The sequence below is a fragment of the Phoca vitulina genome, unplaced genomic scaffold (assembly GCF_004348235.1).
Source record: "Phoca vitulina isolate PV1807 unplaced genomic scaffold, GSC_HSeal_1.0 scaffold59, whole genome shotgun sequence".
NCBI lineage: Eukaryota > Metazoa > Chordata > Mammalia > Carnivora > Phocidae > Phoca > Phoca vitulina.
In genome coordinates, this window is record NW_022589762.1 from 4238598 (window position 1) to 4254482 (window position 15885).

A 15885-nucleotide genomic window follows, 5' to 3' on the forward strand; every position below is an offset into this window, starting at 1 on the left:
CAGTCACTGGGGCATGTGGTATGTGCTGAGTGGTGTTGGTGTTCCTGACGATCCATGCACACCTTCCACCTGGTTCCTCATGATCTAGAAGCCTGACTTGCAGCACTCCTGACCAGATCATGAGCGGAACAGTTGGTCTACAGCTGTGACCCTGTTTCCTCGGAGCTAACTGCCCGCAGGGTCAGCAGCACACACTCTGACCAGTGTGCTCACCTCTCAGTGTGGTGTGTGGACACACAGCTGAGGGACCCTTCACAGTCATGGTTTCTCAGTGGCCAGGAGTGGCCTCTGACAGGGGCTCATCACAGCCAGCACTTGGGCTCTGAGACGTGACCGTAGCACTGGGGAGCTCACAGGGACTAGGGAGGCCGACCTGCATGGTCCTTAGAGCTCCTCCAAAAGGCGTGGCCCACGGGGGATGGGGAGGGGTGGTTTGGTTCCTGTTGGTTCCTGTCGGTCTTCCCCGTTTTCCCCTTCCTACCTTTCCTGAGTCTTCCTCCACAATGGCCTTCTGATCTATAAGCTTATTTATCCATCTGTCCGTTTCCTCACGATCCCATGCTGCTCTATGTGTTGGGAATATGGCTGTGAACAAAACAGTTGACCTTGTGGCCTTTCCACTCTGTTATCTGTAGCTGGGAAATTTAAATTTCCTGAGTTCCCTTGTCAGGTTTTGATGGCCTCAGATAGCCTGCTTTCCAGGAACAATTCCATAGATTTCTGGCTCGGGTCCCATCCTCTGGTTAATCAACTTGGGGCTCTCAGGCTATCCTTAGAGAGAACTCGGGACTTAGGCATTAGGCATGGTGGTCTGCCTTTCCCCTCTACCAGCTGACACATTCTGAGTACCTGCCCTGTGGGTGGTCCCTGTGACAGGCCCCGGGGTGGGGGGTGGGGGTGGGGTGGGGGAGTGGGCAGGGGGAGGGATGAAGTGATTCAGACACAGCCCCTCCCTCCTTTGGGAAGCCCAGTGGCCAGAGCAGAGGCATGCGGGCAAGCTGTAATTGCAGGCTGAACAAACAGCTGGGGACTCAAAGGAGGGAGGAGCAGACCTCTCCCCAGAGAACGAGGTACCCTTGGTACACTGTCCTGAGCAATTCTAACTGTGAACCGTGCCCCTGCAGCCAAACCCTCTTTGTGTGTTTTCCTTACAAGTCTCAGAAATTAAACACATACAAAATAGAGCTACCCCCTAGTTCTTTTTTACTCTGATCTTTTCACTGGCATTGTTACCATCATTCCTGAATCCTGGCCAAGTACGGGTACGCATGACCTTGTAGCATGACCTTGTAGCTGTTTAATTTCCCTGGCAAAGAGCCTTGCCCCGGCTTCTGGACCCTCCTAATCATTCCTTGCCTACTGAGCCTTCACACAAACATTGTGGGGTATGGGCCCCCTGCTAGGGACCTCTCCAGCCTTTTTCTGTTTTGGCACCATTGGTAAATGGTTTGCCAAAAAAGATCCCAAATCTGGAGTTTAAAAACTGAGATGGGGTAAGACTCCCTTCTCCTACAGCGGTGGCCCATCTCACACGTTCCTTAGGATAGCAAATACCACCACGTGTCTAACCTGAATTCTCCGTGAGACTGCCCTGTTTGAAGCTTAGAGGTACAGGATACCTCGTGAGCTGCGCATGCTGCCGAACATGGAAATATTCAGTGCAGGTCAGGAAGGGGATCTGTGTGGGCCCATCAGCTCTGATTGTGTGTGGGTGAGTGAGAGACCAAAGCTGAGCTCTGGCTCACACTGCAGGCCTGAGAAACTCAGGAAGAGGCAGAGAGAGCTTGGCATTTACTCTGAGCCCACATCTCCCCAATTGCCAGTCAGCGGAGACTTTGCATGTTGATTTCACGTATTCACTTCTCTTTCTCCCCTCTGGGAATTCTGTACTTGCTTCACTTTTTTTTGGTTGTTGTTTAAAAAAAAAAAAAAAGGAAAGGAAAGGCAGCTCTGCCTTGTTCACATGCTCAGAGATCCTCAAGGGCAGGCTGTGTCTTCCAGCTCCCCTGAGCATGGCGAGTGGTTGAGGATCAGGGCTGGGCAGGAGACATGGTGTCTCAGGCCACCTTTGCTCTCTGGTTGTTACTTCTGCACCCACAATCTAAGAAATTGGGGCAACCACAGCAGCTGATCATCTCACCTCTCCACGCTGCTGCCAGGTCCAGCTTCCTAGGGCACCAATGTTGTCATGTGCTTGGGAAGCTCCAGGATGCGGTCCAAACTGTTCCTGTGTCATGCAAGGCCGTGCAAAGTAGCTCACTTTGATTCCCAGGCACCTTCTCCTGCTCCAGGCAGGCCTGGTTCCTTACTGCCCACTCAGTGTACCATACCCACGCCTTCCTGGGATGCCCTCACACCGCCTCTCTCCCTGTCCACACCCACTCCAGGGGGTCCAAGGGACCCTCTCCGCTGGTCCTGTCATGGAACTGTCTATATTGCTCTGCTTTGGGCTTCTCTACGTACAGTCTTGGAGTGGGGGCAGAAGGCTTTTGTTGTTGTTGTTTTTTTTTTTGAGGTCCTTTTATCTAATGACCTCTCATCAGGACATGCAATTTCAGGTTCCCTGTTGTGCTTTTAGATTCTGCCTTTTAGACTGGAAGATTCCCAAGTTTGGGTACTAGGTTTCGAGCCCAAGAGAGTAAAGAAATGGGCTTTGAAATCGTACCATTTCCTTATCTGTAAAATGGGGATAATAACATTCCTATTCTATAGGGTTGTCATGAGGACTCAGTGAGTGTGTGAAGCTGTGTGCCTGGGATATAATGAGGACTTGCAAATCTCTGTTGCTCTTATTATCCTGATAATGACTAAGCTGGGTGCCCTGATGGAACATCATTGAACTTTGTTAATGGACTGAAGACCAGGACTTCAATGCCCTCCCAACAACGGTGACCCGGAGTGAGCAGAACTCTTACACTGGGCAGCCACCTCTTCCCCTTACCTTGTCCTTCACCCTGGCCCACCAGGGCCTCCGCTGCTGAGGAAATAATTACGGCTCAAACCCACTTTTAATCAGGAATGCAGGTGGAACGATCCAGGGACAACGCAGAGGCTATTCTTACTGAACAAGGTGTGAGTTGATGAAAAAAAAAAGAGAGAGAGAGAGAAGATAGGAGGGGCCAACCTGGGAGGGCCTGTGCTGACACAGAGTCTCCATCTGAGGCTAGTGTTACCAGGCCCTTGTATTTGCTCAGCGCTTACAGTGCTCAGATGGGTCTCACATCTGCCAGCTCACTTTATTCTCACGACACCTCTCTGGGGGGAGGCTCTATTAATCCCCATTTTAAAGAGGAAGAAATAGTAGCTCAGAAAGGCAAACTACCTTGTCCTTGAATACACGGCTCAAAATTGAGCTCAGAGTGAAAAGCACGTCTCCTGACTCACAGTCCAGCTGGTAAATGATCTCTCCTGCATCAAAGAAGTAATGTTATGAGAACGAAGTGGCAGCCGGGAGCCCGTGGGAGCCGGTCGAGGCTGAAGAGGACAAAAGGTGTTAGCCATTCCAGTCAGGTGGCAGTGGGGTCGGTCGGGAGCCAGCCAGACACCTGCCCCTCATCTGTAGATAGCATCCAGAGGACCACTGTGCCCAACCGGGAGACCAAGGTGCCATGGCCATGACACTCACTAGGTTTCATTGCTGGGCTGCCCTCTAAGTGGGGAAGGGGCTTAGAATAGTAACACCATTGCAGTGTTCCCATTAAAGAAGCTGAGTGCTGGCCCCCCTTGCCTCTGAGCCAGTGAGGGTGCAGACTCAGCAGAGGGCCACCACAGCCGACCCATGATGAGGGTCTTCAAGTCCCTCTGATTGGAATGAATGTCCCTCTCCCTCTAGGCCATAGCAGTTATGTTCCTGCCCACCACCTTGGTGATTGATGTCCTTCCGTCTTCCTGACTAGATTGTGAGTGTCTGAAGGGCCGGGAGCAGCACACCTTGTATCTGTTTCCTCAAGGGTCTGGCCCCACGCTCAGCACATAGCAGGTGTGGAATACACGTCTCATGGGATCCAGCTTGGGCATAATCACACTCCCACTCCCACGGAGGGCAGGAACTCTTCTATCCAGCCATCCTTGTCTAGCGCCTCCCAGAGGCCAAGCCCGGTGTTGGGTGCTGGGATACAGAGCCTGGTAAATACAGGGGGGCCCTGCTCTCAGGGGCTCTCAGCACTCTCTTGCTGGTGGCAGAAAGCAGAGGTGGGCTCCTCACCCCCCAAGTCTTCTAGTTTTCTTTGCTTGCCAACTATGGTAGCTCCAGATCAGCTGTGCAGACTATGCACAAGTCCAGGGGACACGGGTGCAATGTTTTACAGTAGGATGAAGGGCTCCTCCTGGATGTTCCCGAGCCCCTAGCAAGGGCTTTCTTTGTCCTGTTTCCCTTGATCAGCCCTTTTTGTGCAGTCCTCACGGAGGAGGACCCAGCCTGGGTCCGAGAGCACTCCTGCGTCACCCTTGGCATAGGCAGGATTCAGAGGGGCAAGGCAGGACCCTACTTCTGCCACCTACTCTTCTCAGCCCGGCTGGGGTCCCAGCCAGCACGGCATCCCACCCGGGAACGCGAGCACGGTGGGGGTTGGGGGGCCTCGCGCAGCTGCAGGAGTCTCGCGGAGCCGCGTGTGTGCTCGAGCGTGCGCGCGCGCGCGCGCGGAGGGGGCGGGGAGGGCGGCGCGCGTCCCGCGGAGGCCCCAAGCGCCTTCCCACACCTCGCGCCTCCCCTGCGGTCTCTTTTCTCTGCGTGCGGTAGCCAGATCCACGTGTGCAAAAGCGTGTGTGCGCGTGTGTAGCAGGGAGACCGTGTGCCTCGGGTCGGAGAGGCTCCGTGTGCACAGGGGGCGGCGGCCAACTCGACAGTGGCCGCGCTTCTTTCCTCCTCCTGTCCTCCCCAGCCCTTTCCTCTGGTTTCCTTGGGTCGTTGGTACCTCCAGCCATTCCCCTTCTCTCGCCGCCCCCTTTTCTCCCGTGGAAGAGACCAGAGCCTTCCGATGAAGGTTCTGGTTCACCCCCAGCTCCAGAGCCCTTGACATTTAGCGAGGGCTCGCGGCGCACTGGTATAGGCACACAGCAGAACGCTAATCCTATTAAAGATAGTGTGTCATTGGGGAGGGGGAGGCTGCCCGCCCCCCGGCAAGCCCGGTGCTCATTGGTCGAATGCAAAGCAGGGGGGCGGGGCCGAGGGCCCGGGGAGGGGGCTCCGGGCGATTTCGGAGTCGGGAGTCGGGGCTGGGATTTCGCAGGGAAAGCCCAGCGGTGGCAGCTGCGGCGGATCCCTCCCGCCGCACGCCCGGGCAGCCCAGGGCCGGCGAGCAGCTCCGCAAACTCGCGGAGCGAAAGGAGGCGGAGCGCCAGCAAAGTGGTCGGGCTCCGCGCTGGGGCTGAGCAGGGAGACGTGTGCTCGGGGACCTGGATCCTGGAGCCCTTGTGCCTCGCGTGGAGCGGCCAGTGCACCCGGGAGGCGAGCTGACGCTCTGGAAAGAAAAATCAAATTGCAGCCTCCCCAAAGACGTTAAGTTACGCAGGCCAGCCAGTTCCCGGAGAGCGTTCGCGAGCGCGCGTAGAGCCGAGCCGCGGCGCGGCGCCGCACCGCAGAGCCCTCCCGGGCCAGTCGCTTGGGAGCGGGGCGCCGTCCGAGAGGCAGCGGCCCCAGAGCACGGGGTCTGGCCGGGAGTGCACCCCGGTGCAGAGAGGGGGCGTGCAGGGCTCCGCCAGCCCGCCCGCAGCCCGCGCCCGAGTTGGGCGCCTCCTCCGTCCCACTCCGGGAGCGATGCCCCCCGCCCCTCGCGCCCCCCGGGAACGACGCGAGCATGGAGAAGTCGAGTAGCGAGGATTCTTCGATCCACCGGAGTCCATCTTTGGACAGCAAGGACTCGGACTTTGCCAAGCCGTCCACCTCGGGCCGCCCGTTCGGCCGCGGCTTCACGGCCGGCGCCTTCTACGGCACCGCGGGCTCCCGGGGACAGAGCCGCGCCGAGGCTGGCGTCAAGACTGACAAGTACCATGCACCCAAAGGCAGCAAGTACGTGGTGTTTTACCTGGACCTGTCCTTTGTTTTTCTCCTAGAATTTAAGAAGTGCAACATGGCCCGGGGCTGCCTCTGCTGCTTGAAGTACATGATGTTCCTCTTCAATCTGATATTCTGGGTAAGTCCTTGCGTTTCTCTCTCCTTTGCCACCTCTCCTCTTCGCTGCTTACCGTAATGCTACCCTCTTCCTCCGTGGTGCTGCATTGCCCTGCTTTCTGCACAACGGTAAGTGTGGGTTTTTTTTTTTTTTAATCGTCCCCCCCCCCATTCATCTTTCTTTCTTCTCGGTGGCTGAATGGAGGCTCCAACTTGCCAGTCTTCCAGGAGAGACTTACTCTACTCCTAGGTGGCTGGCAAAGTTTGCCACCACCTTCTTCCCCTGTCAGAAACCCATGCTGCAAGTGCCTCCAACTGGGTAACCTGCAGAAATAGGTGTGGGGCCAGAATTTTTAACAGCTGTGACCTTGAGTCGAAGACAGGCACAAGTGTGGATGATTTTTGAGTATCTTCTTGTATTCTTCCTGAATATACAAGAAGACAGTCGGCCGCGTTTTGTGGGCATGAGGTGGAGGGGTGGGAGGGATGGTCGAGGTCACTTCCTCTCACTCCTTCAGTGAGTCCCAGGAAAAGGAGAGGAGCCCCTGTCCCAAGCCGGGAGACACGTTTGCTAGCCTGCAGATCTGCCCCTGAGTGTGGGGCTTGTGTGGGAAAGGAGAGTGTGGGAGGGATACTGCCATCGGGTGGCGGACAGCTGCTTTTGAGGGATTGCAGTAGACTGGGCAGGGAGCGGGCTGGCCATGTGCTCCCACCATGGAACACCAGCGAGCCCTCCCAGGCTCCGGGAGCCCCCAAGACTGGAAGGGACAAAGGGAGTGCCCCTATCCTCGGTGAGAGATTATTTTCTAGAGAAGGTGTCAGTGGGTGGGGCAACTTGGAATCGCTCTCTGTTCTCTGTGATTCTGAAGGCCGCGGGCACACACATGTGCATGCGTGCATAAGGAATACAAGTTAGGCAAATTTTAAAACTTTTTAAATTCATATCTCATGGCTTCTTCATCCCAGCTGCTGCCTCTGCCTTTCTTCGCCAGAGCCCCAGCGTCGTCAGCACAGATGTTTGGCTCTGCCCCAGGGCCTGTCCTCCTGCCTGCTGGAGGCTGTCAGCTGCCCAGGGTCCAGAAGGAGCCCTGGGGGCAGGAGAAAGTCATTCACAGTGAAGCTGGGTAGAAGCGGTTGTGCTTTGATGTTCAGCACTCCTGTGAAGTGACCTGCTTTAACTGACAAACTTTTTTGGGTGTGCATGTGGGGTGACTTTTCCCACAGAAGGGAAGAGCTCAGGGCTGGGTGGGAAGAAGACGGGATCTAGTCTTGGTTCTGTGTTAGCTTCTCTTGTGACCTTGGGCAAATCGCTTTATCCCTTAAGCACTGGGTTTCCTTTCTAGTCTGGGGGAGGGGAGGCTATTGTGATGGCCTCCCTCATGTCTGACCTCATTAGTTATGGGACATCCTGCATCCTTTCCTTCCCTCTGGGGAGGGAGCCCCCTTCCTGGCCTGGGGCACAGGCCGCTGCTTCTCTTTTGAGGAGCCCAGTTTGAGATTGTTTGAGTTGGATTTCCCCAGATGCCTGCCTGGTCTGGGGCCCTTCGGCCACTGCTGTTAGGATGTTATCTGTCCTGTGGTGAGGGTTTTGTGGAAACCGGGGCTGAACCATTGGAATGTCAAGAATGATTTCATGGCCGCCTTTGGGCAGGTGCTCCTGGTCCTCCGACTCATTTGCCAGCATCAGTGTCAGCCAAGTGGTGGTGTGTATTTGGTGCCTGTGATTTACATGAGTGCTGCCTACACTTTTATCGTGGAGTTTCCTTCTCTGCCCTTGTTCATAGTCTCAACCTACCTTTCTGCCTTGCTGAACTCTGCATATCTTACCACTTACTAGAAAGCCCTTGGTGGGGAAGCTCAGGGCCTTGGCCAATACCGCCCACTCAGCAGCCCTCCTCCCCACCCCCACCCCGCCCTCTGCTGGCCAGAGTAGATATAACTGCCTGTGGCTCCTTTCTCCAGCTCCGTCCCTACTTCGTTTCCATCCTCCTCACACCTGGGCACAGGGGTCCATGCCCTGCACATTGTCGGCACTCATTATAAGTTTGTGAGTGAGTGAATGGATGGCCAGAGTGGTAAATCCACATCTTCCTGCGTGGTAGGGATTCCCGAATCCCCCTTGATAGGGAAGAGAAGTTAGTTCTCAAACTTGCCTGTGATGAAGGCTCTCCTAGCAACTTAGCTGTGGGGCGACAAGGAACTCTTCTCATCTTCCCTTAAGAACTTGGCAGAGGTTAATGAGCTGATTGATGGAGTGGCTTTCTTTTTTTGGTTATAGTGAGAGAACTTGCTGTCGTTTCCTAATTAGGAGGTACCTACCACACTCTTTTACCAGGCAAGGAGTCTCTCTCTCTGAATCTTTGACTTTTCTGATTACTTAATATTTTCAGAATTCCCATGACATGCCATGAACTGGGAGACATTGGATCTCAAAGACCCAGTTCTTTTATGCTAGTTGCTCGTGAGATGATGAAGTAAGACGTAGACCTTAGGAAAGGTGGAAAGTTAGCAGAAGAGCAATGGATGCTCGTGTGTCTGCCACTGTGTTCCCTGGGAGGCAGACAGGGCGTAGCAGGGAGTTAGCCGGGATTCGGGCATGGGGCAGGGCACTGCGCTTTACCGGCAGGCAGGTGCTTGGGCCCGATATGAGAGAGGGAGCAGAGGAGAGAGCCAAGTCGGAAGAGAAAGGGTGAAGGTGTTTAGGCCAAGGGCAGGTGGGCTGGTTGATGAGGCGAGGCAGGACTCCTGGGACACTCTGTTGCTTTCCAGTGCACACAGGAAGACTGGAGGGGAGTAAGAGGGTAGGGGTGAGGAGGGATGCCGGGCTGGTCAGAGCCTGAGCCCTCTGGGACCCAGAGCAATTGTTAGGACTTATATAGCCATCACTTGTTCTAGTCTCATGGCTCAGATCCCCAAAGGAGGCTTTTCTGAAGCATTAGAGTTGAACCTGAGGCCTGCAATCAATAGAGAGAGATCTTCCTATAGATCCTGGAGCCTACCTGGTAGTTCTCCAAGCCTGCCGCTGGCTGCCGCCACACCCCCCTGCCTTCACACTGCACCCCCTCCTGGGCGGGAGAATCCTGGGTCCTGGCCACTGGGTGGAGCTTTGAGGGTACTGTCATTAGTGAGGTCCTGGGTGACATCACCAGGGGCAGGAGGGAGGCGGGGCTATGCGGCCAATGCTCCTCCTCCTTACCAAGAAAAAGACAGGTGACTTATAGGCTGCTGGGCGTGCCTGCCTGTTGGGGGCCGGGGTGGCTTCCTGGTTTGCTCCTGGCACCACTGACTTCAACCAGTTGGTGCTAGCCATGTTGGCACCCAGGGCAGCATTTTCGAGGGCCTGAAAGAGATGGTGGGGCTAGGGGAGGGGGACTGAGCCCCGTCTCCTCTTCCCCTTCGTACCTCATCCTGATCCTTGGGGCCCTCATCCTGATCCTTGGGGCCCTCATCCTGATCCTTGGGGCCAAAGAGAAGGCTGGCTTCTTGGTAGCAGGGAGATAGGAGGCCTGACTTGGGACAGCAGTTTCTGTCCACCTGAGGGGCCTGTACACCAGTAATCAAACCCACCCCAGGGTATTCTCCCAGCAGTGGAAAGAAAGCACGGGGCAGCTCCCTCCATCAGCTCCATCCCTGAGTCCTCCTAGGGCCATCTGGTGGAATACCCTAGGGAGAGATGAAGTGAATCAGAGCCCCTCCAGGAGGGCAAAGGAGGCTCAGAGCTTTAAACCCTGAGTAGGAGAGAGAGAGAATGTAGGGGTGGGCTTTGGGTGCTGGGGGCCTGTGTCCCCTTCTCAGCACAGCAGATCGTGATCCCAGCCCAGCTCCTCCCAACCCAAATCCAGCTCCTGTCTGATATGGAGGGGACGGGGTGGGCCTGGGGTTGCTGGCATAATTGCCACTCAGGATAATGGTTACTTTTCATGCTTGCCAGCAGAGCTGTCCCATCACTTTAAATCAGGGCTGGCAGAGCAGTGACATTCCGGCTCCATTGGAAAGTCTATTCCTTGTGGATTGCTCCCTTAATAAAGGCCAATTAGCCAAGGAGGCAGTGTTCAGCGTGCCTGCTGGAGCAGGGGAAAGGTTGGGGCAGGGCTGCCATGGGTAGGGTGCCGGGTGGACACCCTGATTAACCTCCCCTAAGTGGGGTCAGGCCTTTGCGGCTTGGCCCCCCGTAGGCCATTCACTTGCCCTCTGGGTGCCGGCAACTTGGTTAAGGCTCTCTAGCCACAACTGAGGCTTACGTTCGTTACTGGCTTGGCTGCATCGTGAGTTCCTCTGTGGGCTCCCTGGTTCCCCGCCGGCCCATGGTGTCCAGGACACGGGTGTGCATACAACCGGTGCTGGATGGCCTGGGTATCCTACGGAGTCTGTCCTTCTGTCTGGGAAGGGAAGTGGTAAGCGGGCAGAGGGGTCTGAACAGGGTCAAAACAGGTTTGGGACGTGACCTCTCCAAGCAGGAGGCTGGCAGAGCTGGGCAACGGGAGGCATTTAGAGGCTTCCTGAAATGCTCAGGTGTGAGGCATTGGGCTGTCTCCCCAGAGCTCCCTGGCAAGTAGACCTTCCGGGTGGGTCAGGCAGGGCTCTGCTTGGGGAAAGGGGGCTGGTGCTTCGAGACCCCAGAACGTGGCTGTGAGGGAATGCCAGCTCCGTGTTCACTTCCTTTCCAAAGCATTAAAAATGAAACTTCCTTGTCTTAATATCTATTTTTAAATCATGTCAGAGCCAGCACTGGTGTCAATCAAGAGGGGGCGGGGAGGAAGAGGATAGAAAAGAGAAAGTCCCAGCTGAAACAGGGTGAGCCCTGTTACCATCTTGAGGGAAGGGCCACAGGTCTGCCCTCACTTTGACTGGCCTGCCAGGGAAGAGCCCAGAAAACACCACCGACCTCTTCTGAGGATGGGGGCCTCGCCCTCCCCCTGCCGTGCCTCTGTGTGCCTGGCTGCCCTTGGCTGAACTTGGCAGCAGGCTCTGGGGCTTGCTGGGCTGTTGGGGTCCCGATTGAGCCCGTTCACTCATGCCACAACTATTTACTGAATGCCCGCTGCGTGCGCAGGAGCCTCCAGTTGGTGAGAACAGGCGGACTGGGCCTGCAGAGGGCAGATCAGCTTTCTCGGGCCAGGAAGTCGCGGGATCGAGAGGTCATCTCGACTGTCCTCCACCAAGCATTTGAACACAGGGCTACCAAGGCAGGGGTTAGAGCCGGGCCGTCTCCCCCTCCCCAGCGTTCTAGGGAGGGACAGCAGCAGGCCTGGACCCCGCCCCTGGGTGGCCTGACTTGACTTGTCCTTCCCTGTCCCCCTCCCCCCATGCTGGCTGTCCGACTCTCCCTCTCTAGAATGTTTGTGTCCATCAGAAATAAAGGGGAGGGGAAAAAAACCAGTCTGAGTTTCCTAGTTTGGAAAAAAGACTTAGTGAATTATGTGTCTTTTTGTTTCTTCTACCAAAAGGTCTGACTGGAGGCACTGTGGCTGTGTGCATTGATTGAGCACCTGCTGTAAGCCAGGCAGGCCCTTGAGCTGCTCAGAGTCCCACGGAGGAGTCAGATAAACGAACAGTTCTAGTTCTGAGCAGTAGGTGCTCAGTCGAGTTACTTGATAGAGTAGTTAATACTGCTCAGTAGACAGAAACAAAGATAACAGAGTAGAGCCAGTGACCCCTGGATTTTGAAGGATGGGTAAGAGTTTGCTGGCTAGATGAGGATGGGGTTCCAGGCACGGGACAAGGGTGGAGAGAGACAGAGACAAGTTGATCCAAAGCCCGTGCCCGGGGAGAGCTTGCAGCCCAGTGGAAGAGACAGAGCCTCCTGTGCACGTGAAATGGGCTGAACCCAGAGCACAGAGGGTGCTGTCAGTCTGGGTGGTGCCAGTTGAGAATGGCTTCCGGGGTGGTGAGTGTGGCGTGGCTTCTGAGGACGAGGTGGCCCTGCCCTGCTGTGAAGTGTGCACCCATGCTTGCGGATGCTCCTTCCTGACTTTGTCCCCAGGGCTCGGAGGAAAGGGGTATTTGGTTTTTCGGGCAGTGACCACCATGACAGGTCTTGCTCCATCACTCAGCTGCAGGCTGTTGCTGTAGGTAATCCAGCTTACAGAGATGCCCCTGTCCTTCCCCCCTCCTTCCGGCCTCTCCCTTCCAGCTGCGATATGCCCGCTTATTTGGTTCCACTTAGGAAGCTTTGAAGCTGAGCTAAACCCGTCGGGCAGAGTTAAGTCTTCTGAGCCAGCTTTGTCCCTGCTCACATTTGAAAGCTAATCTGCCAGCAGAAGTGGTGGGGGGTTGGGGCAGGGACATTACAAGTGGCATGTGGTCTGGAGGGTGAGCAGATCTGCAGCTGGGGGGAGCAGGACAGGATAGAGGTAGGCTTTTGCCCCCCTACTCTTTCTCTAAGTAGTCACGGGGCTTCAGATGATACCTGAAGTATCTTTTAATGTCATGAGTCTGTGCTTCCATCTGGATGGGCTCTACCTTCTCTTCCTTTGGGCTCCAGCAAGCTTTGAAGGCTCTCGGGACCTGGAGAAGCCCTTGGAAGGGAAGGCTGCAGGGTTTCGGATCTTCTCCCTTGTGTTGGGTGGCTTAGTGCCTTGGGGCCTTCAGGGAGGTCCTGTTTTAGTGGCTGTTGGGGAGGTGACTGGCCAAGAAGAACAGAGACAGGGCTTCTGCCTTCCGAGATCTTTCTGTCTGCTCTGAGGGTTTTTCATGAGGGTGTAGACTCAGATTAACCAGATACCTTTTGTACATGAACAGAGGCCATGTCCCCCTGCCCACTTCACCCTCCCTCCCACCTACCGAACTACTGAGTCAGAGGCCTGTGTTTTGAAGGTTGCCTTACCTCTTGGTGCCTGGATTTCTTCATCCTTGATGGTATCAACTGTCTTCCAGGGCTGCAGTGAGGCCCAGATGAGGCTGTAGATGCATTTTGTAGGTATGCCGCTTAGAAGGATGCTGGGAATGCTGGATGCACAGGGAGCCTCTCTCACGGAGTCAGACGTCCAGAGGCTTGAGCAACAGTGCTTGGCAGGGCTTTGGAGCCCTTCAAGGGGCCCCACGTGTCTCTTTAGGCTGGGGATTGTTCCGAATGTCTTCTGGTCTTAGGGATATGTGCTAGAAATGGGGATCAAAGAGGTTTAGGCAGAGCTGTTGGGACAGAGGATGGGAATGGAAGGCAGTGGGGGAGGGGTGTGGTCTCAGATCCCAGGTCCTGCAGCTGCACCTGCCACCGTGTACATTTACCTCTGGCCTTCCCAGGTGAGGCGGCCCACACCCTGCCCCTGCTTCCCTTTGTTGCTGGTGCAGTGAACCAGGCCGGGAGCAGGGTCCTCATGGGCCTTTGACCGTGGGTGCTGGAAGGGCAGGTCCCTCCCTCTGGCACACTCAGTGTTGGATTCTGCTGGGCAACTTGGCCTGTGACCCGAGCAGACTAATAGACAGGGCATGTGGGGCTCCAGGTCCAGGTCACTTTACCAACCAGAAAAACAGTCACTCAAATTTTTTTTTTAAATGTTGGAATATATCATATGTAAATTTATGTAGTTTAAAAAGTTACATAAAGAACATGTACCCACTGTGTAGCTTAAGAAATAAAACACCAGCTATACCTATGAAACCTTTGCATGCCCCTTCCTGAGCGTGCCCCCAACCTGTCCCCTAGAAAGAACCATTATTCTGAAATTTTGTATTAGGTATATTTCTTTGTAGTGTTTCCACATATGTAAGCATCCTTAAACACCACATCATTTGATTTGGCTTGGCTTGTTTTAAAACTTTTGCTAGATGGAATCATCTGGTTTTTGTTGTTGTTATTGTTTAATAGAGAGGGAGCAGCTGGGCACGTGAGCGGGGGGTGGGACAGAGAAAGAGGGAGGGGGAGAGAATCTTAGGCAGGCTCCATCTCACGACCCTGAGGTCATGACCTGAGCCGAAATCAAGAGTTGGACACCCAACCGACTGAGCCACCCAGGCGCCCCTGAACTTTTTTCAAATTCAGTGTTACGTTTATTGATTCGTTCATGTTGGTATGTGTGGCCAACAGTGACTTACTGTCACTGTTCCATAGTATTCCATTATCATTCTTCTGATGATAAGCATTTTGGATTACTTCCTTCTTTTTAAACATGCTTCTGTGAACATTCCTGTACAAGGCTCCTGGTGTATATATGCAAGGCTTTCTCTAGGACATTGCTTCTGGAAGTATCTTCTGGAAGGAGCAGCTTTTTAACTTCCAGTTCTCAGTCATGGCTCTGCAGTGCATGACCACAACTTTATACTAAGTCTTAATATCTGGTAGGGAAAATCCTCTCATCTGATGCTTTTTCAAGAATGTTTTGGCTGTTCTTGGCCTTTTATTCTCAGAAGAGATTTATGCAAACATAAATTTTGGAATCAGTTTGTCTAGTTTCATCAAAAGTCAATCAATCAATCAGTCAACCACTTTTCCCCACCCTCCGCCATGCAAGCCCTGTTGGTAGTTGGACTGGTTTTGCATTGAGTCTGTTGATCAACTTGGGGAGAATTGCTCTTTTTGTATTTCCATTCATGAATATCAATTGTATTCTGGTCATGTGTTCCTATTCATGGACATGGTATACTTTGTATATTAGGCCTTCTTTAATGTCTTTCTGTAAAGTTTCATCATGTTCTCCATGAAGGTCTTACACATCTTTTGTTACATAGAGACTTTTGATCTTCTATCCTTTGACACCACCCCACCCTCCCCTCAGAATGCAGCAGAACCCCTGTGTGCACAAGGACAGAGAATGGAGCACCAGGAGGACACCAGCAGCCCTTCTAGCCACTCCTCCTTATGATGTGGTGGGGCTGAGTAGGTGCTGGGCACTTCCCTAGGTTGCTTTGTTACCTTATCTATTCTCCACAGCACCTGATGAGGAGAGGTAGGATTATTCACATTTTGTCTCGGAGGAGTTGGAAGCTCTGGCAGGTTAGGGATTTTGCCCCAAATCAGAGCTGGAAAGTGAGAGAACTGGGATTTGAAGCCAGGTTCAGAGCCCATGTTCTTTCCATGACTGTCTCTGGGAGGTCATCCTAATCCAGCTCCTTCCTCTGCTAACTTTAGATTGTGCTTTTCTTGGATCCGTGCTTCCAATCTGGTGCGGCGCAGCCCTGTAATAACAGGATCAGAGTTACGAATATTTGGATATAACCCATGGACGATTTGTGCCTTCCCTCCACCAGTCCCAGTGCAAAACAGAAACGGGTCAGGAGGTGACCACCTAGTGATCATCAGGGCCTTTCTCCGATTGGGGGATGGTCAGTTGTGTACAGTGTAGGTTTTATGATCTATTTTTGTGCTTGTTATGAGAGAACCCCAGAATGAAGATTGTTTTCTTCACAGCTTCCCAATAGCATGACCCTGCATATTGTGCTATTGAATATTTCAGATTCTGCTTACCTCATCATGGCAGGGTTTACCATATGGCAGGGTTCTAACCATATGGTCCTGCTTTTATGTTTTGTATCTTGCCCCTCCACTCTGCTAGCATCTTCTAGGCACTTTAAATCCTTGCAGCTACCACGAGTGGCCAGTGGTATCTATGTATGGATGAGGACACTGAGGCTAGAGGCATTCATCACCCAAGGCCAAGAGCAGGAGGAGGTGAGTGTGAGGGGCCTTCGTCTTATCTGTGCCTCACTTGCTCATGATAGGTGCTCAGGAAATGTGTGTTGGTCTGTGGGCTGACTGAACTGCACAGGAATGCTAGGTAAGGGGGCTTGGGCAGGCTCATAATGGGATGCCCCTTGCAGGTGATACCCTTTGACTATGA

The 15885-nt window shown here is 54.0% G+C and overlaps 1 protein-coding gene across 3 annotated transcripts in view; it reads left to right on the forward strand.

The window, feature by feature from the left end:
• The window catches only part of TSPAN9 (tetraspanin 9), a 194327-nt gene that overhangs the window by 104970 nt on the left and 73472 nt on the right, over positions 1-15885 (forward strand). For 2 of the 3 annotated variants that reach the window (XM_032390848.1, XM_032390847.1), the window contains exon 3: positions 6052-6131. In XM_032390848.1, the coding sequence (XP_032246739.1) occupies positions 6069-6131 (63 nt within the window). In that variant the 5' untranslated portion in view covers positions 6052-6068. Of the gene's footprint in view, positions 1-5215; positions 6132-15885 lie in introns of those variants that run through there. The other variant, XM_032390846.1, reaches the window with a different exon arrangement.